This window comes from Tachypleus tridentatus, chromosome 6 (genome assembly GCF_004210375.1).
Source record: "Tachypleus tridentatus isolate NWPU-2018 chromosome 6, ASM421037v1, whole genome shotgun sequence".
Classification (NCBI taxonomy): domain Eukaryota; kingdom Metazoa; phylum Arthropoda; class Merostomata; order Xiphosura; family Limulidae; genus Tachypleus; species Tachypleus tridentatus.
Genome location: NC_134830.1, coordinates 50,539,541 through 50,567,063, shown reverse-complemented (window position 1 = coordinate 50,567,063; position 27,523 = coordinate 50,539,541). Strand labels below are relative to the sequence as shown.

At 34.8% G+C, this 27,523-nt stretch overlaps 1 protein-coding gene across 4 annotated transcripts in view; it reads right to left on the bottom strand.

The window, feature by feature from the left end:
* LOC143252465 (voltage-gated inwardly rectifying potassium channel KCNH6-like) overlaps positions 1-27,523 on the bottom strand; it is an 88,365-nt gene that overhangs the window by 42,324 nt on the left and 18,518 nt on the right. Inside the window, exons 2-4 of one of the 4 annotated variants that reach the window (XM_076504629.1) lie at positions 22,296-22,526; positions 10,278-10,430; positions 8,406-8,708 (exon numbers count right to left, since the gene is read on the bottom strand). In XM_076504629.1, the coding sequence (XP_076360744.1) occupies positions 8,406-8,708; positions 10,278-10,430; positions 22,296-22,526 (687 nt within the window). Of the gene's footprint in view, positions 1-8,405; positions 8,709-10,277; positions 10,431-18,952; positions 19,558-22,295; positions 22,527-27,523 lie in introns of those variants that run through there. The other 3 variants (XM_076504633.1, XM_076504634.1, XM_076504630.1) reach the window with 3 other exon arrangements.

Below are 27,523 nucleotides of genomic sequence, written 5' to 3'. Positions count from 1 at the left end.
CACGATGACTACAGCCACAGACTACTATCAGCATGAACCAGTTTCACGATGATTACAGCTACAGACTACTATCAGCATGAACCAGTTTCACGATGACTACAGCCACAGACTACTATCAGCATGAACCAGTTTCACGATGACTACAGCCACAGACTACTATCAGCATGAACCAGTTTCACGATGGCTACAGCCATAGAATACTATCAGCATGAACCAGTTTCACGATGACTACAGCCACAGACTACTATCAGCATGAACCAGTTTCACGATGACTACAGCCACAGACTACTATCAGCATGAACCAGTTTCACGATGATTACAGCTACATACTACTAACAGCATGAACCAGTTTCACGATGATTACAGCTACATACTACTATCAGCATGAACCAGTTTCACGATGATTACAGCTACACACTACTATCAGCATGAACCAGTTTCACGATGGCTACAGCCATAGACTACTATCAGCATGAACCAGTTTCACGATGATTACAGCTACATACTACTATCAGCATGAACCAGTTTCACGATGATTACAGCTACATACTACTATCAGCATGAACCAGTTTCACGATTATTACAGCTACACACTACTATCAGCATGAACCAGTTTCACGATGATTACTGCTACACACTACTATCAGCATGAACCAGTTTCACGATGATTACAGCTACAGACTACTATCAGCATGAACCAGTTTCACGATGACTACAGCCACAGACTACTATCAGCATGAACCAGTTTCACGATGACTACAGCCATAGACTACTATCAGCATGAACCAGTTTCACGATGGCTACAGCCACAGACTACTATCAGCATGAACCAGTTTCACGATGACTACAGCCACAGACTACTATCAGCATGAACCAGTTTCACGATGATTACAGCCACAGACTACTATCAGCATGAACCAGTTTCACGATGATTACAGCTACATACTACTAACAGCATGAACCAGTTTCACGATGATTACAGCTACATACTACTATCAGCATGAACCAGTTTCACGATGATTACAGCTACACACTACTATCAGCATGAACCAGTTTCACGATGGCTACAGCCATAGACTACTATCAGCATGAACCAGTTTCATGATGATTACAGCTACATACTACTATCAGCATGAACCAGTTTCACGATGATTACAGCTACATACTACTATCAGCATGAACCAGTTTCACGATTATTACAGCTACACACTACTATCAGCATGAACCAGTTTCACGATGATTACTGCTACACACTACTATCAGCATGAACCAGTTTCACGATGATTACAGCTACAGACTACTATCAGCATGAACCAGTTTCACGATGATTACAGCTACAGACTACTATCAGTATGAACCAGTTTCACGATGATTATAGCTACAGACTACTATCAGCATGAACCAGTTCCACTGTAGCTAAAAGCTTAGGCTACTAAAAAACGAACCAGTTTGTACTGAAGTACAAACCAGTTTCACAGTAATTATAAACCTAGGATATTAAAGTACAAATCAGTTTCAAAGGGAATAAGTGTACTACCAATACATGAACCAGTCAAATGAATACGAATAATCATGCCAAATAATAAACTAATTAAATAAATCCGGAAAACCCCGCCGAATAACCAGACCAGCAAGGAAAGCCAACGCTTTTAAAATGTACGGTTCAGGCTATCACTGGTGTCACATCAACTATAACAAGCGACTAGGTTACCCATGAAAGGGTTGTGAAACACAATTAACTACATATTGTAGACTTCATCGTCGTGCCTAAACATGAAAGAAAAAATTTCCTTTAAATCATTCAAATGTGACCTGCTTTGTTTGTATATTCATAACGCTGTTTTGTAAGATCCTCGCGACCTAGTGTGGTAATTAGAAAGGCCCGCTGGTCGGAAAACACATTGGAAAAAAGGTTTTCTCTGGGGTGATTACACTCTTCTGAGGTAAACAGCTGTTTATCTCCTTTAACAGCAGTGACGTAGAATACCGTTAACACGATGGACGCGAGTTAAACAGCTGTTTATCTCCTTTAACAGCAGTGACGTAGAATACCGTTAACACGATGGACGCGAGTTAAACAGCTGTTTATCTCCTTTAACAGCAGTGACGTAGAATACCGTTAACACGATGGACGCGAGTTAAACAGCTGTTTATCTCCTTTAACAGCAGTGACGTAGAATACCGTTAACACGATGGACGCGAGTTAAACAGCTGTTTATCTCCTTTAACAGCAGTGACGTAGAATACCGTTTACACGATGGACGCGAGTTAAACAGCTGTTTATCTCCTTTAACAGCAGTGACGTAGAATACCGTTAACACGATGGACGCGAGTTAAACAGCTGTTTATCTCCTTTAACAGCAGTGACGTAGAATACCGTTAACACGATGGACGCGAGTTAAACAGCTGTTTATCTCCTTTAACAGCAGTGACGTAGAATACCGTTAACACGATGGACGCGAGTTAAACAGCTGTTTATCTCCTTTAACAGCAGTGACGTAGAATACCGTTAACACGATGGACGCGAGTTAAACAGCTGTTTATCTCCTTTAACAGCAGTGACGTAGAATACCGTTAACACGATGGACGCGAGTTAAACAGCTGTTTATCTCCTTTCGTAACAAAACGACTGAAATTCAAATAAAAGTTAACTAAAACACAAGATAATAAATAGAAGGAATATCAAACAGAAATGGTATCGTGAAGTTATCGGGTGTTATAAGACATAAGTTCACGTCACTCTAAAGTCAATATTTAAACCATCAGTAATTAATTGGAACAGTAAAAGTAAATGTTTATTATGTATTTTAGTTATTGTTCTCTAGAAAGAAGCGAGACATTCACCAGAGTTCACGTGTTTCTATCTGCACTCATGGTTAATTGAGCTCGATAAGTGAATTAGGGTTAACATTTTCTGAGATGATATCCTGTCTTTAAAACTCTAAACGTACGACTACTAACACAAAAGATCAAATATCATAATGAGCAAGTGCACGTGATATAACAACAAGTAGACAGAAACTTAAACTGTATTTTAATTAGCATGAGCTCTTAGAATAATAAACAATTAACTCCAAACAGCAGTGACGTCAATTAGCCAAAATCACCAAACATTAATAAGAACGTCAGAATAATTATAATTAATATTGAATCAACGACACATCATTTATTGTGGAAAGAAAATATAATTTGTGTGTAAGTAATATGAAGTAAATACATAAATGCTACCTTGGCCTATGTTTATGGTGAGGGTTCGATGTCTCTAGGGCTCAGTGTTGGGAGCGATGCGTCTGAGCTGATAAACTATACAAGACAGAATCATACAACAGACAGACAGACAGATAAGAGTTTCGTATGTTGGCACGAATCTTCTCGATAGTTAATACAACTGTTAATAGTTATTAATATAAAATATCCAACTGTTATGTTGAGATTATGTATTTGTAGCACACTCTAACACACCATGACCTCGACAATGTCAAAGGAATATCACCCTCACGTGAAGCAAACAAAAATAAATTTGTTACACTATCAGCTTTAGAAACTAAAAATACATTCCCAAGACAAATCTAGTTAAAGCAAAGTATGAGCTCAGCAACATGCAGCTTTAGCCAAGTAAGAAAAAACAACTTTCTTTAATTGATGTAATACACAAACATAGGGTGAGCAAGTTTATATTAAAACGATTTTATATCTTTACCACGTCATTACAGTCCATGTCGCCATGTCTGGACATTTTCTTGAATGACGGTGTATCTTTATAATATCCCTGTTAGCGTGGTTTTATTTGCAAAAGGCTCCGCGCGTAACGCTGTCATGTTCAAAGCATGCTTTTCTTCTGTACATGCATTCTTTAAGCAATGTAATGTAAAAGAACGACAGTCACCCCGTGTTTATTTCAATATTCAAATCACACAGAAAATTATAGATGACTTGAACAGTATGTCTTTGAATGAGATAGCATGAAGTATGCGATATTGAAGGATATATAGTGAAAGCAATTTATGTATTCGTGACTAATGTTGCTTTGCAGAAAGAGAGATCTCTCGTCTTCCAATATCATTAAAAACAATGGATATTCCAGTCTTAGAAATTCAAAATCCCCAATCTAAATATATCTTTATGATTTAAGTTAGAAATACTTTGCGTTGGAAAGGGCTGTTGAATGCCCTTTTTTAAAAACGATCAGTTTTTGGTGTCATCTAGCTATTAAAAAAAGGCTAAACAATACCAAAATATTGTTATGATACATGCCGTTCCGCTGCGATTTTATATCAGCTACGGTTACCACGTGTCTTTTCTGTTGCATAATGTAAAACATTTTTAATATAACATACTCAACACTGTGTATCGCCAACACAAAATACTGTCGACTTGCAAGACATCTATGAAAACACTAAAAATCTTGCACAAAGGATGACCAGAAAGCAATTACATTCTCTTAAGTTACTCGTGCTTTAAACCACGTACTACTTATTTTTAATGAAATCATCCGAATCCATGATAATAAATCACACGAAAGCATGGACAAACATTCAAGACAGATTACACATTCGAATTAAAGTCAGCTCCATTTGCTTGTAAACAATCATCATGTGTTTGTTGTTTTCTGAACGAATAAAACACTACACAGTTTTCCGTTTTTACAGCTAAACAGAAATGAATACAAAATAATTTAAAATGTTACCACTTTTATTACAGAAATTCAGACATAAGACTGCTTATTAAAAAGTTAGTGTAAATAGTGTGAAGTGATACACTTGATATGAACTATGTATTTTTTTAATTTGCAACAAGTTTATCTTGAGAAAATCTTTTCTTTATTGATATTGTTTTAAGATATAACATTTCTTGTAACAAGTGTTGAATATATGGCGCAGCTATATAATATTTTAGAGGGCTTGATGACGTATAACGTTGCTTAGTTTCCTGAGTAACTTGATATATTTAAGGGTTTAGAATTACACATTTAATTTTAAAATGTAAGAGTCGTAATTCGGGATGTTATGTTTGGTAGAATTATATTTTTAAAATAGATTATATAATTTCAGCAAAGATATCATCGTGTTAAATAAATAAAAACATGCATAAAGATGGAATACCGTTCGTAGAAACAGTCGTTACAACAGAAAAATTATAACATTGATGTGAATCTTGAGAAATAATGGACTTCACAATGGTGCAGCGAGAGTAGAAGCTGAGGAAGAGATTAGAACAACGTTGAGAAAAGAAAACTAAAACCTAAGCAAAATCTTCAAAACAAAAACAAGATGGTGATCTAACTCATAAGTATAAAAATTATTCTTAGAAAAACTTCAAGTAGTTCGCCTTTTCAAACGGATTTCAATAGCACAAAGAATATCATTTCATATTGATCTAAACCCGTGGTGAATAAACTGTGTCTATAGGAGCATACAGATATATCTGAAAGAACAAATTTAAATATAAAGAAGTTTATTATTACTATTAAGTAATATAGTGACAATAATTAAAATAGAAAAATGACACGTATTGTACACACACATGTATACGTTATATAGAGAGGGAGCCACAAAGCATGTTTTAGAAAATGGTTTCACAAAGAAAAAGTGTATGCCCTGCTGTTCTAAACGGTTTCAGATTTTACTGTTAAAAGAATACTGTTATTTTCTTAAGATAAAAGAAATCAAGAAACATCAGAATATGGTGTAACTATTCGAATTACGTTCACGTAGCATATTTAATTACAATTTACCATATAAAGTTTAACCAAGAGATGAACCTCAACTAGAAGCCGGCACGGCCTGGTGGTTAGGGCGCTCGTCTCGTAATCTGAGGGTCACGGGTTCGAATCCTCGTCACACTAAAGATGCTTGCCCTTTCAGCTATGCGGGCGTTATAATGTGACGGTCAATCCCACTATTTGTTGGTAAAAGAGTAGCCCAAGCAAGAGTTGGCGGTGGGTGGTGATAACTAGCTGCCTTCCCTCTAGTCTTGCACTGTTCCATTAGGACGGCTAATACAGATAGCCCTCGTGTAGCTTTGCGCGAAATTCAAAAACAACAAAAACGAACCTCAATTATATACATAATTATATATATATATACGCTAATATATATGTTGATAGTGTAAAAAATCATACTGATAACAGATTATACGGGAAGGGTTTTCAAGAATAAAAATAATGGCGAAGTCATACTTAGGGGCGTTAACTGTATGTCGTTAGTGGTATCACGTGATTTTTTTCCCCCCCATAATTAGTAGCATGAAACACAATTAGACCCGGCATGGCCAAGCGTGTTAAGGCGTGCGACTCGTAATCTGAGGGTCGCGGGTTCGCATCCCCGTCGCGCTAAACATGCTCGCCCTTTCAGCCGTGGAGGCGTTATAATGTGACGGTCAATCCCACTAATCTGAGGGTCGCGGGTTCGCATCCCCGTCGCGCTAAACATGCTCGCCCTTTCAGCCGTGGGGGCGTTATAATGTAACGGTCAATCCCACTATTCGTTAGTAAAAGAGTAGCCCAAGAGTTGGCGGTGGGTGGTGATGACTAGCTGCCTTCTCTCTAGTCTTACACTACTAAATTAGGGACGGCAAGCACAGATAGCCCTCGAGTAGCTTTGTGCGAAATTCTAAAAAAAAAAAAAAAAGCTACTGAGACTTTCTACTGCCATCCCTAATTCTGAATTACTGTTACTCTAATAATGCATCCACAACTTAAAGTACAAGAATTGTTTTCTGGTATCTCACGGATCTGAACCCAGTTCGCCAGCTCAGAATGAGAGAGCTCCACCAGAGGGCCACACCATATCCATTATTGGTGTAATCGAAATATTTTCGATGAAGCGTAAAAGACTGTATAACACTGAGAAAGTTTACACTCTAACAAACCAAGCATTGTGGAACATATTGACCATACCGCACTCTAGTCGCACAATTACTACATCTGAACAAAGATGGATGGATAGTTTTTACACGGCCGCACATATATTATCCTGACCAGCAATCCTGTTTATTATTTTTTGTCAGAATCAAAACTTACAAAAAACAAACATTTTAAAGCATCTGTACGCGGTTAGATTCGTAATATCACACCTCCATCTTACCAGACTGGTTAACCAGATCCTCAACACTAGTGATCCTGTTTAAAGTAGGCTTTGTACAGAAAACACTTCAACTTAACCAGATCCCCTACATTACTGATCTTGTTTAATGTAAGCTATGTATAGAAGACACTTCAGGTTAACCAGATCCTCAACACTGCTGATCGTATTTAATGTAGACTGTGTATAGAAGATACTTTCAAATTACCCAGATCTTCAACACTACTGGACCTGTTTAATGTAGGCTATGTATAGAAGACACTTCAGGTTAACCAGATCCTCAACACTACTGGACCTGTTTAATGTAGGCTATGTATAGAAGACACTTCAGGTTAACCAGATCCCCTACATTACTGATCTTGTTTAATGTAGGCTATGTATAGAAGACACTTCAGGTTAACCAGATCCTCAACACTAATGAAGTAAATAAACTGGTTCTTAATAGTATTGTTGGGATACAAGAAAGAAATACCCGCCTATTTCTGAACACCTTTGTCCAAATTCACTGTAACAAGTGTTTGTCACTTTCCATTTGATGTTCTCTTAATATAAGTCAGTAACCTTCACCCGATAAGAGTTAAAATAGATGTGAGCCGTGTAATCTGGCAAAACCGAAAAGGTCTTGAAATTTATTATGATGTATAATACTTAATATATAGAAGAGAAAGTAATTTTTTCACATTTGGTATGATTTTAACATACGTATAATATTGATCCTCTAAATGCTAAATGCTATCTGCGTTAGCCGTCACTAATTTAGCAGTATAAGACTAGAGGGAAGGCAGCTAGTCATCACCACCCACCGCCAACTCTTGGGCTACTCTTTTACCAACGCATAGTGGGATTGACCGTCACATTATAACGCCCCCATGGCTGAAATGGCGAGCATATTTGGTGCGAGCAGGATTCGAACCCTCGGATTACGAGTCGAACGCCTTAACACGCTTGACCATGCCGGGCCTACTAATATGTACTAGAAGGGAGATAGTTTTGTTGACGTTTGTTGTCTTAGCTACAGCACTGCTTTAAAGTGTTCACTGGTCTGTAAGCAACTAATGTAAAATCTGATTAAATACAAACAAAACCTTTGTTTTTAAGTACCAGAAAGCGTTACTTTCGCTGTCAACAGTTACTTTAAAAGTCTCGGGAAAATTAGGTATACGTAAGGTTAAAACATTACAACGCTATTCGATAGACTAAAATATAGGTAACTATAACAACACCGAGGGAAGCCATATATAAGGTTTTACTTGTTGCTGCTAATACAATATTTAATTAACGTTAACTAACAATATGACAGTCATTGTGACTCTCTGTACCCACATGCTGCAGACGATGATGTTTTCATTGTTTCGTGTGCGACATCTATCGATGAAGTTACCAGTCCATTACACCGCCTTAGAGCTTTTATGTTACGTGATACTGGATAAGATAAAACATTATCACATATTTCCAAACTTCTAGTTCTCTCCACAGACTGACGGAAGAACGTGACTGATTGGTCTAATATATGTACTGTTGCCATGACCACAGCTCCTTTCTCGGGCTTTGAAGTCTCTCTCAATTCTTGGTTTTCTACGCGACGAACTCCAGGAAATCTAAGGCTTGGAGTTTTATCCAGAACGGCTGGAAACAATAATAAAAAATTAAAAAGTATATATGTACTTTGTAACCCTATAACTTGGTTACATAATAAATAAATGTGGTATAATATATTCTCAATATTTCTACTATTTATTGTTTATACATTGTTGCCACATCCAGTCTTACTCTAGAGAATAGTTTCCAACAATATTTCTACTATTTATTGTTTACACATTGTTGACACATCCAGTCTTACTTTAGGGAATAGTTTCTAACAACATTTCTACTATTTATTGTTTATACATTGTTGACACACCCAGTCTTACTTTAGAGAATAGTTGTAAACAATATTTCTACTATTTATTGTTTACACATTGTTGACACATCCAGTCTTACTTTAGAGAATAGTTTTAAACAACATTTCTACTATTTATTGTTTATACATTGTTGACACACCCAGTCTTACTTTAGAGAATAGTTTTAAACAACATTTCTACTATTTATTGTTTATACATTGTTGACACGTCCAGTCTTACTTTAGAAAATAGTTTTAAACAATATTTGTACTATTTATTGTTTATACATTGTTGACACATCCAGTCTTACTTTAGGGAATAGTTTTAAACAACATTTCTACTATTTATTGTTTATACATTGTTGACACACCCAGTCTTACTTTAGAGAATAGTTTTAAACAACATTTCTACTATTTATTGTTTATACATTGTTGACACGTCCAGTCTTACTTTAGAAAATAGTTTTAAACAATATTTGTACTATTTATTGTTTATACATTGTTGACACACCCAGTCTTACTTTAGAGAATAGTTTTAAACAACATTTCTACTATTTATTGTTTATACATTGTTGACACGTCTAGTCTTACTTTAGAAAATAGTTTTAAACAATATTTGTACTATTTATTGTTTATACATTGTTGACACATCTAGTCTTACTTTAGAGAATAGTTTTAAACAATATTTGTACTATTTATTGTTTATACATTGTTGACACACCCAGTCTTACTTTAGAGAATAGTTTTAAACAACATTTCTACTATTTATTGTTTATACATTGTTGACACGTCTAGTCTTACTTTAGAAAATAGTTTTAAACAATATTTGTACTATTTATTGTTTATACATTGTTGACACATCTAGTCTTACTTTAGAGAATAGTTTCTACCAATATTTCTTCTATTTATTGTTTATATGTTCAATGAATGGTAAAATGCCTTGAGTTCTAAACGCAAACTGTTACTGACGGATTTCTACAGATTGATAACAGCTTCTAACAATATTTATACAACATATTACATGTTGTATAAAGAGCTAATGTTGCAATCCACGTAGATCTATACAATCAGTGAACCATACTCTGTAGCATATGTAGTATGCAATGTGATTTTAAAGAAAATAAAGATGTCATACGTAGTAAACACGTATAAAAAACTTACATTATGTGATACATTTTGTACTAGACTATAGAAACACGTAGTAACTTGATGAAACTTTTGATTTAAGATTCTATTCAAGTATTATTTTAATTACAGCTAATAAGATTAAAAACACTTTATCAAAGACAGACAGGTAGGAAGTATGGTAGACTTACGTTTTGGAGAGTCAATAACTGTTGACACTAAACTGTCTTGTTCATCTCGATAGGGGGCGTCAGTGAGATCCTCAAAGTTGATAATGAACATGGATACGACGCCTTCTTCGTTTTGTATAGGAGCCATTAATTGGCTGCAGAGGAATTTCGAGCCTATAGTAGATAAATGGACTTACAAACGGCAAGAATTCAGCGTTTCGATGTTTAGATCTTATTAGAGTAAATTTGCAAATGAATATTAAACTTAATATTTTGGAGTCGTTTTGTTTTAATTAATGACGGGTAATTATCAATATTAGTTTAGTGGGCTTGTAGTGTTTGATGGTTGTTTGTTGTTGTACTAGGATTCGAACTTTGAATTTTAGCGTTATAAGCTCATAAATTTAGATTAATTAAAGTAAGTAAAAATAAGATGAATAATAGATAAATTTGGTGTTAGGAGACGAAATAATTCGATGTTAATCTATTTAAATAAACGTCAATATGTAGGCGTGTGTGTTTCTTAGGCAATTCCACATTTCTGATCAATCAGCAACAAACTTACAGTCATACAGAATGATATGAGGAATGTTTATGGGAGGTTGGACCCCTCATCTAATTTCGGAAACGTTAACGTTGTTGTGCATCTCTCAGAATGGGAATGAAGTATTGTTAGAATTATTGTTAGTAGTATTGTTAAATTATCGGAACTATTATTAAAACTATTGTTAGAAGTATTATTGAATTGTTGGTAGAACTATTGTTAGAATTACTGAAAACATTGTGTTTAAGTACTGGTACCTTTATATACATTTTTAATATTTATTATATTAATATAAAAAATTGAAACAATTTCCAATCCTTTGTTACAAACGAGTTTTTATTTCACCCATCAAAAGGACAGGTACTCCAACTAGTGAAAGTCTAATTCTGCTGTGTAATGACTTAAAATGACTCTTTGTTCGTTGTTAACCTCAAAACTACTGTATGACCTATCTATGCTTTGCCCAACATGAGTATTGGAATCCAATTTTGAGCGTTAGAAGCCCTAGTCATACCAGAAGGAGGGAGGGTATAAATCTGAAAAAAAAACTTTCGGGTCATCAGTTTAATTTAGTTCTCACCGAACACTAAAAAACAACTTATCAGTATTTCACTTTTGATTTGAATGTATCGTTTCTGTGAAACACAAATCTTCACTTAAGAAATTCAAGGTAAAAACTTCCATAAGAAATGATTGACAGCAAATCACTGAACATTCACATGACTGACATTCATACAGTCATGTTCACTGACCAGAAACCCAAATATTACTTCTTAATAAAGTACAAGCTTGGGATCTCTCGGGATGAGCTAGAAGGTAAAACTCGCGCTGAGGTGTCACATAGACACGTCTTCAACCACCAATTAAATAAATAAAAGTAAAACATCGTGACTTGACTACTTTTAAGCCTTACAAAAAAGAAATCTCGCCGGTTCGCGTTAAAAACGTTATCACTAGATTTTTGACTTACTTATTAACCACTAAAAACTGATTAAAATCATTCTTACCGTAAATGATATGAATATTTTCAAAACTGGTTCAAGTTTGAAGATGAGTGCCAATAAGGGGTAAGGGGCCTAGAATGAGCCACATGATGTCATATCTGAGTATTCTAAAAACGGTTCCAGTTTGAGGATGGATGCCAATAAAGGCGTTGGAATTAGTCAAATGATGTTATTACTAGGTATTCTCAAAACGGGTTCCAATTTGATTATGGGTGCCTTAGAATCAGCCATATGACATAATCTCTGGGTATTCTCAAAACGGATTCCAGTTTCAGGATGAATACCAATAAGGGAACTTGGAATAACTAACTTCAGAATTTCATCAGAATCTGCACAAATGTAAGAGATCGCTTATGTGACACAATATCGTTACGTCATAATTCCCAAGATACCTGTCCCTAAATGGTGCAAGTCTGTACGTTAATCAGTGTTAACTGGTATGTTGTTTACTTATAAAATGGCTATAAATAATGTTATATATTTATTAACAAACACGATAATATATATTGGCTCACAAAGTTCTAAGAAAAAGCATTTAGGACAATCTGGCTCATTATGGCAACCAGTACGAAACAGAATAGATAGTAAAATGGCAGAGTGGGCGTCTTGTGATATTCATTTGACATATGCCAACGTTACTGTCATCTGCACTGCTCTCGTTAGCAGAATTTCAGTCCTGGATCAGCTTTATAATGAATAAGTAATTGGTATCCTATTATAATACATTTGTGGGAAGTAGGCATTGAAGTTTCTATTCTATTACAGAAAATCTATGAAGAATAGACTAATGCCTGTCAGTGTAATTACCACTGAGTTATAATTCAGACAAGCTACGTGTACAACAACTAAGACTTAACAAAGTAACTAATCATAAGTTTATTTATGATTACAATGCATTCATTCATCAGAATCGGACCCTCACATTAGCGACATTTTCAGCCGTAATGCCAATAACATCTCCGTATGTTTGGCCAGCTTAGAAGACCAATGCTAATCCCAAGGCCATACAATAAACTAATAGTGCAAAGCAATCTTCGTAATAAATATAATATATGCAAATATTTAAAGTACCATCAGGATCAAAATGTCGTATATTTTTATTTATTCATATTTTGTATATCGCTAAGTGGGTAGTGCTTTCCCAGCTTTAACACAGCTCTTCTGCTGATATAATTAAAAACAATATGTAATACCTAAAATACAATATTTTCACAGAAACGTATATAAAAACACACCCCAGTACCAACATTCTAAAATTAATATAATAAATATATATAACGTAAAAAATAAAAACTTCCAAATAAAACATGAGATTCAAAAGTTATTTAAATACAATTCAAATTAATTATTAAATAGATTCCTTAGTTTTTTTGTTAATTGTGATAAAAGCAGTTCTGAAAACAAATCTAGAAATATTCTAGTAGTAGGACAGGAGTACTTAATAGATAATTGTAAATCTTAATAAACTCCGACTTGGGTTTCAAACAAAAAACTTTAATTGATTTGTTAAAAATCTTAAATTTCCAATTTGGTTAACTTTCACCACATATTGCTCTTTAAAAATAATAATTCCATCTGCAATTTTAATCGTACTAGTATTCATAATATAACATATATTACAGTTTTATGAGATCTTACACTTAGTAATATTGTAAAAAAAACTTAAAACACACGTCTATCACTTAAAAAAAATAGTTTTTTACACTACCTCTTGCAACACTTTGTCCACCTTTTGAGATCTTTAGCTACATTGTGTAATACACTTTCGTCTCTTATAAATATGGTACTGAAGACAAAAGAAAACTGTAAGTTGATAAGTTGTTACAATAACGTTTCTCCTTGCTTACGTAATCGGACATTTATTTTGACGTATCTAAGGTGGTTATTTCTAAAATCTAAATAAACGTGGAAATTGGTCGATTTGTAAAAAAAAAAAAGCAGCTTCTAAAAAGCCCTTGTCAAATATTTTAACCAATTTTTCAAATATGTTTATAGCGTTATAGTGTCATACTGTTATATGGTTATACTATTATAACGCCATACTGTTATATGGTTATACAATTATAACGTCATACTGTTAGTGTTATACTGTTTATCAACAGTAAATTTCATGTTTTGATCTAGATCATTTAACAGTTAACTAAAGTTGAACCATTAACGTATTATAATAAAATAATCACATTGTTCTTAGAAACATGTGTGGAACTAAAGTTTAAAACCACAAAGATATTTCTCTTGTTTTGAATTAAGTACAAAGTTCACAATGAGCTATCTATGCTCTGGTCACTACGAGTATCGAAAACTGGTTTCTAACGTTGTAAGCACGCAAAAGTACCACCGTGCCAATGGAAGGCTATTTCTCATGTAGATTTAAAAAAAAAACTGTGTTTATATGTCAAAATATATAATATGTGGAGAAAATTACGTTGACCAAACTGGAAATTTACAATTTTGAACAAATCAACATAATTTTTCTGGTTGAAATCCAAATCAGGTTTCATTAAGATGTACCCAATACCTGTTACGAAACCATTTCATGTTTTTCATGTTGGTTTTTCGTATTATCTTATGCCAAATTATTAGGTGTAACTGCCTTCCCCAACTGGCTGCAGGTAGACAGTACGAGTCGAGACGTTGTGGGTTCAGGGAATTCATGTTTAGTTCGTAACCGATTCTCATTACTTGTTGGCATGTTTTAACATTAACGTATGGATTTGGTCTGATAGATGGAATATTTCCAACATATTTGGGTGCTATGATCACAGATATTATCCGTTACAAATTTTAACGATGACAACAAGAACTGTTAGTACGAAACACTTCACAACACTGATGTTTTTGTATCATGTTGCTGATTTAACGGCCAATTGACAATCAAGGTATTTTAACGTCATTAGAATTATTTATTTCTATATATAAATCAGGGCATATATATATATATATATATACTAAACATTTAGTCTATACGGTTCATTAAAAAATAACGTTATTTCTAATAACATTATATTTATATCTGATAAGGGTCATGGTTGCGAGACCGATATTGGTACGTTCTTCAGATGTTATAACGAAGCAAAAAGGTCGTAGTTCAAATAATGGGTAAAATTTTAAGGCACTTTCCACCCTAACTCTTTGGCTTAAAATTTAAAAAAACATGTTTACTAACTACTATAATGAAGATACGAAATGTCTTTCAACTTTCCTCTATATTTTTAGACAATCTTCTTACTTCTCTGTTGTATTAATAATTGTATTAACACAAGATCTTGTCATCTTAGATATTACAAAACTTTCAATGCAGGTGACAATAATAAGTAATAATTATATTAACACAAGATCTTGCCATGTTAACTGATTCTACAAAACTTTTAATACAGGTGGCAATAATAAGTAATCACATTATGTAACAGAAATTTTGTTCCTGGATAGTATGTGTTATTTCTCAATTGCTTATGTTGTAAAAGTACATAAAATGGCCATTATTCTCTTTAAACTTTGCTTTTGTGACCTGGATAATGAAATTTAGAAATTAACCTATATTTCTGTAAAAACGGCCAAATTTGCACATTTTCATTTACATAAGGTATGAATAAAACAACATATGAATCAAGATTTACATGTATTTATACTAAAGTTATACAAAAATGTTTAGAAACAAGCAGTTTTACGAGATTTGCGACTGTAATGTAAATCACTTTCACGTAACAGCCCCCAAATATAGTCTCCCATCATGTTTTCGTTAAACGTTCTCAGGTCACGAAAGCAAAGTTTAAAAAGAAAAATAGGTATTTTCCATTTACTTTAAGCATAAGCAATTGGGAAATAACACTTTCTGCCCAGGAACAAGGAAAAGCAAAAATCTTGTTACATAGTGTAATTATATTAACACTAGATCTTGTCATCATAACTGATTCTACACAATTTTTAATACAACTGAAAATAATAAATAATAATTATATTAACACTAGATCTTGTCATGTTAACTGATATTACACAACTTTTAATACAAGTGAAAATAAGTAATAATTATATTAACACTAGATCTTGTCATCATAACTGATTCTACACAATTTTTAATACAAATGAAAATAATAAATAATAATTATATTAACACTAGATCTTGCCATGTTAACTGATATTACACAATTTTTAATACAAGTGAAAATAAGTAATAATTATATTAACACTAGATCTTGCCATGTTAATTGATGTTACACAACTTCTAATACAAGTGACAATAATAAGTAATAATTATAATAACACTAGATCTTGTCATCTACCAAGTGATATTACACAACTTTGATCCACGTAGTAATAATAACTACGTCAACACAATATTATAATCAGTCACTACTTTTGCCACTAACTTTTGTAACATTTGTTTAAATAGCCATGGGTTACTTGCGTTGTGTCTAATACAGAGTTCCAACTCGAAATTTATACCTGAGCTACAAGTACTGTAATCTCAAGAAAGATGTTTATGTTGTCGTAACTTGCTTTACGAGCGTATGGTTTTGTCATGTGATTATAATGAGGGACTAAAGGGACAGTTGGAATGTTATTTTCCTCGATCAAACAAACAAAATTAAAGAACTTGTCGTAGTAAAGAGCAAATAAACATAATAAATACGTAAAACATTAAACTTTAATTCATTACAGAGCCAGTTTCATTTTGCTGTTGGAGGTGTGGTGGGGGAGAAGGTTGTGTGTTAATATGAATGGATAACGATCTCATAACATAAATATGAAAAGAAATAATTCTTCCCATGAGAAAGACATGCGTTCCAAGTCGGCCGTAGACACTGTGCTAAGAGAAGAGCAGGTGGTTTGTTCTCGTACATAAATTTGTACTGAACAATGTTTTATGAAACATTAATTTATTAAAGTGGCTGCGCATGCGTAATTTTAACTTTCATTTTGCTTTTAGTACGAAATAAAAGCAGCCGGAAATTGAACTTTTAAAAATGTGTTCCTAAAACTAGAAAGAGATATATGTGTTATTTAAGTTAGACTTAACATGGAGGACATGCCAGATATGTCTTGATAAACATAGTATCTGTCTCAAGTGGACTGACATGGTTAGTATCCTAACAGCTACGAATGATGAAGTAGTTATTTATAACATACCTGCAGATAATTAGTATGGATTATTTAATGTTATGATTCATTATTATTACCCTCCAACAAGTCCAAACCCTTTTCTTACGCTAAATACTTTGTTTAATAAATATATTCCCATGACATGATGATCAATGTACAGGTGTGTTCATAACTACTTAGTGTTACTCTGTTTAAATTGGTGTCAGTTAACTGTACGTAACATTATATATACATTAATAGAAAACGGTTGCCAAAGTGTCATAAAGTGTAAAGCAATGTAAAAAGGCAACTCCTGTTAGTGGAAGATTAGAAGAGGGAAGTAAAATATTAGTTTCCAGGAAGTAACAGTGACGAAAGGAAGTTAAATTAATAAAGAATATAATTTATTTAATGACTGTAACTGCTGCCTCAGTTTTCTCACAACGAATATCTTTAATTAACAATAAACAAAACACTTTACTGTTACATGTGCAATGGAACAAGTAAACATGTTGACTGTTGTTGGAAAACGTGCTATGTGAGAAATCTAGCTTCAGCTGCAATTGTTTATCGAAAAAATCACGAAACATGTAGATATGTTTAACTATTACTTATTCAAACAAGAAACTAGGCTTACACTAAACTATTACTTTATTATTTAATATTTCTACATTCACAACTGAGCTTACAACTTGCTAGGTTGCATGTTCACCGTCGATTTGATTATTCATGTACTCTACCCCCCCAATTGCACTATTCTTACATACCTTCACACATTATATAACTTCAAAAATCTTTAAACCATCATTAAAATAACATACATATACATGTAGCGTCTATATAACACTCATCTCTACCTCTTCCGTTGTTTATCAATAATAAACATTCTAAAACGTCGTGACACATCTACTCCAGAATGCAGTTCAGAATACTAGTTTTTATGGGGAAGACCCTCCTCGGTACATCTTTTTGGACAAAAAGGCCCAGGTTACAGTTATCATCTTGGGCTTCAATCACATATAGTAACCTTTTGGTCTTGGCGGACCCGGTTTTAGAAATTCCGGTTGTGACCATGAGCATCAAGCCAACTATACACAGCCAGACTACATACACGATTGTTTCTGTTGAATTTTGAGCAAAGTTATTTGAAGATATCCTGAGCTAGCTACAGGGAAGGCAGCTGGTCAACACCTCCCACTACCAATCCAAAGGCTACTTTCTGCGAAATAGCAATGAAACTATCCATTACATTATAATGCCCCCACAGCTAAAGAGGGCGAATATATTCTGCCCTAACTCTTACCAGCAGGTTACGATAGGCCGTTATTCTTGACACATCAGAAATAATATAATTTGATACACATAGGTAGCTAGAATGTCACAATTGGACACGGAAATGTAACGTCATAACTAATTAATATACAAATAAGTAATTAAATGTAAATTAGTTGCTAATGAATAAGTAACTGGTTGGCCAATTAAACATGTGCGAATTTATAATTATTAATTACAGATGGCGCGGTTCATGTTCCGTTATGCTTGTAAATATAGGAAGAAGGCCATCTTACCAACACACGTTCCTTATCAATATCAACTCTAATTATACCATCTGTGTTAACATACTGGTAACACCCTTTTGACACCTAGGCAGAAGTTACGATGTTCTATGCTGTTTGTCAGTATTTTTGTTGCCTAATAATTTCGAGAGAAATGTCCGTGATGTTTTTCTTCATGCTAGGCATGACTTAGGAGTAAAGGTTATGACTTTGTATTAAGATTTTCTTTCTTACAGTAGCTTCGAAACACTTTCCACTAAAAATAGAACACTTGCGAGTTAAATAACTAAAGTCATACAGTTTGAGTTTTAGAAGGGATCGTCCTAGTAACCTAAAGACAAGATTAATATCTCAGTTGAAAACCACAAATAATTCAGAAATATTCAACAACATTTGTCTATTACACTTCATATTACTGTTAAACAACACGTTTTGTTTTAAAATTTCAGTTGTTGTGTTACACATCATATTACTATTAAACAGCATGTTTTGTTTCAAAAATTCATTTTTTACCTTACCCTTCAAATTATTGTTAAACAACACGTTTTGTTTAAAAACTTCAGTCTAAAGCTGCTATTCAATCAATATCATGTTCGACGACTGACATGAGATGTAGACGTCGTCGACATAGAGCCTGTTTACAACAGTGGGAGGAAGTTGTGCAGTGATGGTATTAACCTTCACACTGAGAAGTGTGACACTCAAAACAGCGCTGGGGGCTCAAAGTTCCTCTGAAAAATAACGGGAAAGCGTCGAGCCCACACGGACTTGAAATCACTGGGCCATTAAAAGGCATTGGACAAAAGTGGATAAATGGTCACGCACTCCATGTAAGAGGAGCTCTCACAAAATGCCTTATCATAACGTAGCATCGTGAGCTTTCTCAAGATCAAAGTATGTGGAAACATGATGTTGTCACTTGAGAAAGGCTTTTCTGATCGACATTTGAAACAGAATCAGGTGGTCCATAGTATAACATTGGCTGGACGAGAAGAGGTTGTCTGATTCTAGAATCAAACAAGATGAGTATTAACCATCCTCTCTAAGACCTTACAGAGACGGCTCGTTAAAGCAATTGGATGGTGGTTTGAAGGAATCTTGGGATCCTTCCCAAGCTTAAACAATCACACAAGAGAGGCAGGAGAGAAATGGAGCAGCATCTAGTAGTGAATATCATTAGGTCAGACTGATGTACTGAGATGAAAGTGAAGGGAGAGAAGATAAAGAAATCAATAGCAGTATAAGAATGGCTAGATGCATGAAAATAAGTATAAGAACCAGTACTGAAGAGAGACACGTTGTGATCCGAGAGCATACACTCTACAGAACGACCCCTCCCATCAATACCTGCACCACCCCAGAAGGAATTATATCCATTAAAGTCCTCCAGTATTAAAAAGGAAGATGGCAACTGTTCAATGAGAGCATCAAGGTCTGACTGGTCATAGGTCTTTCCAGGAGACAGGCAGGGAGAACAAACAGTGATGATATGATCCAAGGAAGTACGGATGGCTATGGCTTCCAAGAGTTATAAAGTGGCAAAGACATGTCAGGCACGTGCCAGTCGATGCACTCGTCCATCATACAACCTGTCATTCTAGTACAAAGAAAATTACTGAAAGGTGACTATGTCAGCAAGCTTCATAAATGTTTCCTCTAAACAAAGATACACTGGATGCTAAGGATTAATCAAATCCTTAATGTCAACCACATTAGAATGGAAACCTCGACAGTTCCACCATATCAAAATGGCCATTTTTACTTAGGTTGAGGAGAATTGGAAAGGATAGCCCTTAGGTGTTTGACCATGCCGTTTTTCTTTAGCAGAAGGAGGTCAGTGATCTGAATCACCCATGAATACTTCAATAACTTGTTATTAATCATTTTTAGGCCTTGTATGGCCAGGTGGCTATGGCACTCGACTCGTAATCTGAGGGTCGCAGGTTCGAATCCCCGTCGCACCAAACATGCTCGCCCTTTTAGCCGTCGGGGCGTTATAATGTGATGGTCAATCTCACTATTCGTTGGTAAAAGAGTAGCCCACGAGTTGGCGGTGGGTGGTGATGACTAGCTGCCTTCCTTCTAGTCTTACACTGTTAAATTAGGGACGGCTAGCGCAGATAGCCTTCGTGTAGCTTTGAGCGAAATTCTAAAACAAACAAAATGAAAAGACGTAACCTCCTTCTCCAGGAGTTCCCCTTACTACGTACAGGAAGGAACCCACCTTGAGGGGAATTAAATTTTACCCTGTATATGGGCATAGTTATCTTTAGGATGGCTCCTGTTCTACAAAACCACCGATAAATATTATACATAAATTCAGTATAACTCTTCTAATGCTTCAACAATACATAAAGAAACATGCAACGTTTTATAACAATTCCATTTTCTTGGCCCAGTTAATTAATGCGATGTCAGCCATATCGTATATAAATGTGTGTGAATTTACTATGTAAAGCAGAGTAATTAATTTTTCGATCTGAAAATATTTTGGCGGTATTTCTGTATCAAAGTGCGCGTAAACGTTTACGGTCAGTTTGAATGAGTAGGGAATAAAACCGTATTGTAATTGCACAATGTTTCGACGACATTGTGTCAGAGAAACAAGAAGCTGACGTTGACACAGGAATAAATATACTGTATGAACTAATGAGTTCACATGACCAGAGGATGTTTAACAAATTAGTAACAACGTTCATACTCTCACATGACCAGAGGATGTTTAACAAATTAGTAACAACGTTCATACTCTCACATGACCAGAGGATGTTTAACAAATTAGTAACAACGTTCATACTCTCACATGACCAGAGGATGTTTAACAAATTAGTAACAACGTTCATACTCACATGACCAGAGGATGTTTAACAAATTAGTAACAACGTTCATACTCTCACATGACCAGAGGATGTTTGACAAATTAGTAACAACGTTCATACTCTCACATGACCAGAGGATGTTTAACAAATTAGTAACAACGTTCATACTCTCACATGACCAGAGGATGTTTAACAAATTAGTAACAAGGTTCATACTCTCACATGACCAGAGGACGTTTAACAAATTAGTAACAAGGTTCATACTCTCACATGACCAGAGGATGTTTAACAAATTAGTAACAAGGTTCATACTCTCACATGACCAGAGGATGTTTAACAAATTAGTAACAACGTTCATACTCTCACATGACCAGAGGATGTTTAACAAATTAGTAACAACGTTCATACTCTCACATGACCAGAGGATGTTTAACAAATTAGTAACAACGTTCATACTCATTTTGAATTGATTTCAAAGATAAGTGGTAAACTACAGTGTAATGTTGTGTTTTTCTTTGGTGTATTAATATTGGTTTTGTTTGTGTGCTGAGATTTGAGGTTTTTCTTCTGGATCGTGTGAACAAAACATAAGACGAAAACCACACGTTAAAAGGTAAACCAAACAGACATGAAACTGTATCGTAAACATTAATTTATTTCTTAGATTTCAGTCAAAAATGTACTTAATACCTGATTCTCTTCGATTAACACCAAGTATCGAAAACTATAGTATCATTTTGGTACAACAAGTATCGTATTGATTGTCATATAAAAGTAACAATCAGAAACACCCTAGAAATAAACTTAAACTGTTTACCATTTAAAGCAAAAATTAACCCATAATTAATTTTAAGACATATTAAGTAAACATACGATACAATCTCTTCTGTGAAATATGCAAAAAAAAAAATATATCAAGTGTGAACTTCTGTTGCAAATACTAAAATGTCATGAGAAATTTGAGAAGTTTGAGGGGTGATAAATATTTATACCGAAAAACGATACTTTATTTTATTATAAGTTTACTTGGTTCATACCGTCCTTCCTGTAGTAAATTATCTCCACCTGTCGCTCCTTGGTGTCCTCCAGAGCCTCGGTAATTTTCTCCACGGCAATCGAGCTAGTTTGAGGACCATGCAAGAACTCACACATGCACGAACGTTGCAAGATTTCTCCTCGCGTGAAACCCAACAGTTGGGTAAAGCCATCATTGCTGAATATTATAGGTTTATTCTCTACCTGAACGTTGGCAACAATGAATCTTCTGTCTATAGGAAGAAGAAACATCTAGTGTGAGCTGTCGTACGTCATTGCCTGTGTAGCTACATACAATGAAGAGACAAATGTCTTCTGGGTTAATACTTAATGAGGATCGAGGATTTCTTAGTAAAACCGTTACTTAACAAACATGAAGTGTACAACGCCTACATACTGTTATGTATGTGAGCTGTGTAAGAAACATGGATAGTGGCAAACAAGAAAACAAATATCATGCCAAGAAACTTTACAAACGGGGATAACCACATAAAGAAGAACCTAAAATCTTGTATAATATTAAGGTATAAAACACAAGAAACAGTTACCACATTAAAAACACATCGGTCAGGACATGAAACTCAAAATAGTCAGGGTACTAAACACAAGAAATATACTGCTCAAAAAAATCAAGGGAACAAGTACATATTTCAATATATTTTTGTCATAAGTAAATTCATGTATGAAAAACATCCATTCGTCTATAAGTGTATATTTTTAAGCTTGCGAGTGAAGTTTGAAGCAACTCAAACGATACTCACCTCACTCAAGGAGAATACAACTCAAGGTACCCTGTATAAGGTTGTTACGTGAAACTATGCGTTCCTCGTTAATTTTCGAAACAATCACTGCCATGGATCTTTTGTGGCTCGTTTTGTAAGTGTGTACCTTCATCTTGTGTACCCAAGCAGTCAGGCGTCATCTGACAGAGAACGAGGTGGCCAGGGCGGTCCAGATGCTGGAGGATGGCCAGACCCAAAGGAGGGTGGCACAGCGAGTCGGTGTGTCACTAAGCGTCATCAATCGACTTTGGCGACGCTATCAGGAGACGAACTTTTATGGCAGGAGGCTAGGTCAAGGCCGTCATCGGTGTACAACAGCCACAGAGAACCGCTAAATCGTGTTTAACGCTATGCGGGACAGGTTAGCTACGGCTCAGTCACTTAGAAATGACCTTCAACGTTCCACTGGAACCCGTTTGTTGACACATACAAATTTCAATCGTCTGCGCAAAAGACGCCTTAGAGCAAGACGGCCTGGAAGACACGTCATTCTGACAGCGCGAAACTGTGCAGCAAGGTTGGAGTTCTGTCGTCAGCACCTGGACTGGGAACATCGTTAATGGACCACCGTGCTGTGGACAGACGAGAGCAGGTTCACTGTGTCTCGTAATGATGGACGTGTGAGAGTGTAGATACACAGAAGAGAGCGATTTTCCGCCTGTAAGTCGACGCTTATGGAGGTGGTTCTGTAATGATTTGGGCAGGCATATGTTTGGGTGGCCACACGGACTTACCCATATTCGACAGGGGTGTTCTGAACACACGACGATATAGAGACTAAATTCTGGAACCCATTCTGAGGTCTATTGCTGGCCGATGCTGTCGGTGATGGGTTCATCTTCATGCAGTTAACGCGCGAGCCCATGTCACCAGATTGTGTATGGACTTCTTTGACGAGGAAGGAATAGAGACTTTTGAATGGTCCGTCAGATCTCTAGATTTAAATCCGATTAAATATTGTTGGAATATGTTGTAAAGACGTGTTAGTGAATGCCAGCACCCTCCTCAGAATGTATAGAAACTCTGACAAGACCTGGTAGATGAGCGGGCTGCCATATCCCAAGATAACATCGATTCGACGTGTGCCAAATCGGTGTCAGGAGTGTGTCACTGTCCGTGGAGGTCATACTAGATATTGAATGTTTCAAACATTTTTTGAATAAATGCATGTAAACTGTTTAAAGTATTGTTTCATATGAGATATCAGTTTTGGTGATATTGGTCATTTTAAAAATCTTATTTCTTCATATTTTATCGTTCATAACACATTAAAAAATGGATACAGATGGAACTGAAAAGAGGCAAATTACCTAAAAAATAAAAATATTATCACATTTGGAACACTGAGATAAATTATGTAAGAAAACGTATTTGTTCCTTTAATTTTTTTGAGCAGTTTAGTTATTACATTAAACAACAGTCATGGTATTAAACACAGGAAACAGTTACTCTATAAAATAGCTCATAAATCAAATAAATGCTTAGAAAAATTATTCAGTATATCAGAAGATTAAATTATTCATTGAAGATGCATAATTATTTATTGTAAAGATTTAGATCATCAAAACTGACAGTGTACACTTCTATAAACAGAAACTACAACTAAGATTATTTAAAATTAGGAAACTAAAAAAAACTGTTTTATTACTTCAGTGGTGTTTATGAAAATTCCTTAAAACTCAGGTTCTATGAATATTTGATTTTCCATTTATCTTGAACCTGAACATGAACAGCACACTATGTGATAAATTAACAAAATCGGTGGCTGATTTCCAGCCTTTTTCCAAATGACGACCAGCTAGTTCCGATCCCAGAATTAGACGAATCATTTGGTGAAATGAATAAAAATACGTTTTCTTTAACCGTTTCGTGACCCAGCTGAAACTTTCTCGTGGACTGGCACTGATGAGGAATGCACTGATCTACCATAGCACCCTGTTCGAGATATAAATTATAAGGTTTTCATTAAATAAATTTAATCGATGCATTCCTGTCGTCGCCCCTACTGGTCAACGCTTGTACTACCTTGACACTGGTCACTGAACCGCAAGTTTGGAACCACTGGAGTAAGTGGTCCTGTTAGAGACACCCATTCCCCTATGTTCAGATATACTAATCTGTAATTTAGAACTGCCGACCAAATGGAGTCAATCCAATCAGCAGCACTCACAGCCATTAGTGTTAATGGAATAGCAAGATTGACTGTAAATTTTATAAAGTGTCTAAAACCGAAAAGTGTTTAGTAGTATATCATAGGCTCGAAAGTTAGACCTTCAGATTAACGATTCGGGATGCTATAAGTATGAGACATACAAGCACTCGTCCAATTGGACAGTCCAGGTTTAAATATCAAATCGAACTAAAGAAACGATGACAAAATCAATGTACTCAATCGTTAAAAAAGAAAAATATTGGATAGCGCTTTAGTTGCGTTAATAGATAAGTATTCAATAGAAGACAAATAAATATATTACTATAATACTCACATTCTGTCTGTCGTGAAGATTTGAGCGCCTATCTAAATGCGCATGCGTGCGCACTTACGTGGACGTAAACCAACGGCAGATGTAAGAGAAGTTTAGTAGACTTTTTTACAACAACATATAATTTTTTTTAAAATATTTGATATTTTAAGTTTATTTATTAAGTGTATTAAGTATGGCAAAGTTTAGTTCTAACTAAAATAAAGCAAAAAACGTATACAAATTACTGCGTTAATTTATCTTTTTATCCATTACAGGATGAACTTAATAAATGCTCAACTAATTTTAAGCTTAGGACAAGTATGCTTATAAATTTCGATTTTTGATATTAGAATTATTTTGTTTCATTCTAGAAATCTTGTATTTAAAGAAGTACTGTTACAATAAAAATATTAATTACGTTTATGATTTACATCTATAATTTACGTTTCTCTGCTAGTAGAGAATTAAACTGCTTTTGATAGAATTGAACATAAAATGGTAAACCCCTGTCTTCAACATCAAGTTAATTAATAATGAATAGAATTAGCAACTTTATCATCTAGCTTACTAAGAAATCTTCCCCGTCGCGCCAAACATGCTCGCCATTTCAGCCCAGGAGGCGTTATAATGTGACGGTCAATCACATTATTCGTTGGTAAAAGAGCAGCCCAAGAGTTGGCGGTAGGTGGTGATGACTAGCTGCCTTCCTTCAAGTCTTACACTGCTAAATTAGGGACAGCTAGCGCAGATAGCCCTCGAGTAGCTTTACGCGAAATTAAAAACAAAATAAAAGCAAACTAAGAAATCTTTAGTAACTTTTACTGAGAAGAACAAAATCGTTTGATTTGTACGTGTACGAAACTTTGTCACGCTTCGTATCAACTAAGGTTTTTAGTACATGAAAACTTACGTAATTCAATACTGATTCTTTATGGAACTATACACTCATCGGGCTTAGTTAATGATTCAGTATTATAAAACTTCTAACATTAAATACTGTAGAATGACACACCTAAACGTACACAGACAGATTATTAAGTACGGTAGCACTTAACAGTAGGACTCTACAAGGTTTCCAACTAATTTACACGCCAAAAGAAAAAACAACACCCTACTGAATTTTTAATAATACCCTTGAAATGTTGCTAACATGTCCGGTATAACAATTCAAAGATTTATAAAACAACAACATTTTGTCTACTACCTACCTGATCATGTCATCGGTGTTAGCCCCTAGATGACTCACACTATCGCAACTAAATCTCTCCAGCTTACTTGGCTGGTTTATGGGTATCCACTTTTGATATTCCGATAAACATATAGATTTTTTTTTTATGAGTGGTAAGCATATCTTGCACGTACTTAAATATATTTTAAACCCAATTCAACCCAACAGATGGATAGTGCGTGTGGGTGTGTGTTTTCTTATAGCAAAGCCACATGGGGCTATCTGCTGAACCCACCGAGGAGAATCGATCCCTTGATTTTAGCGTTGTAAATCCGTAGACTTACCGCTGTACTAGCGGGCTCTCGATAGAGTGACACGCGACAGTTTCTAAAGGTAAATTTCATACCTTATACAAGTATGATAAAAAAGTAAACAAACACAAGCATTTAAAAGTTACAACTATTAAAATAAAGTAGAGACCCTACAACAAAAAGTAACAAAACAATAATAAAATCACAATTACAAATTTATAACATATAATCCGTACTTTGATAGTATTATAAACATTTCAAATGCTTCATTTATCTATACGGATCACAATACTAACCAAAGTCGGTGTTAAAAACCTATCCAAGTAATATCACTTGTATACTTTTTAATTGTAGCATTTATTTTGTTGTTGTTTTTATACTTTTTACAGAAATTCTACCAATAATCCCCTACCTTCAATTAAATTTTTGATTTCTTCCCTATTTATAACTTAAGAGCAAAGCTGGTTAATAATTTCATGTTAGAAAATATCCAATATTAAAAAC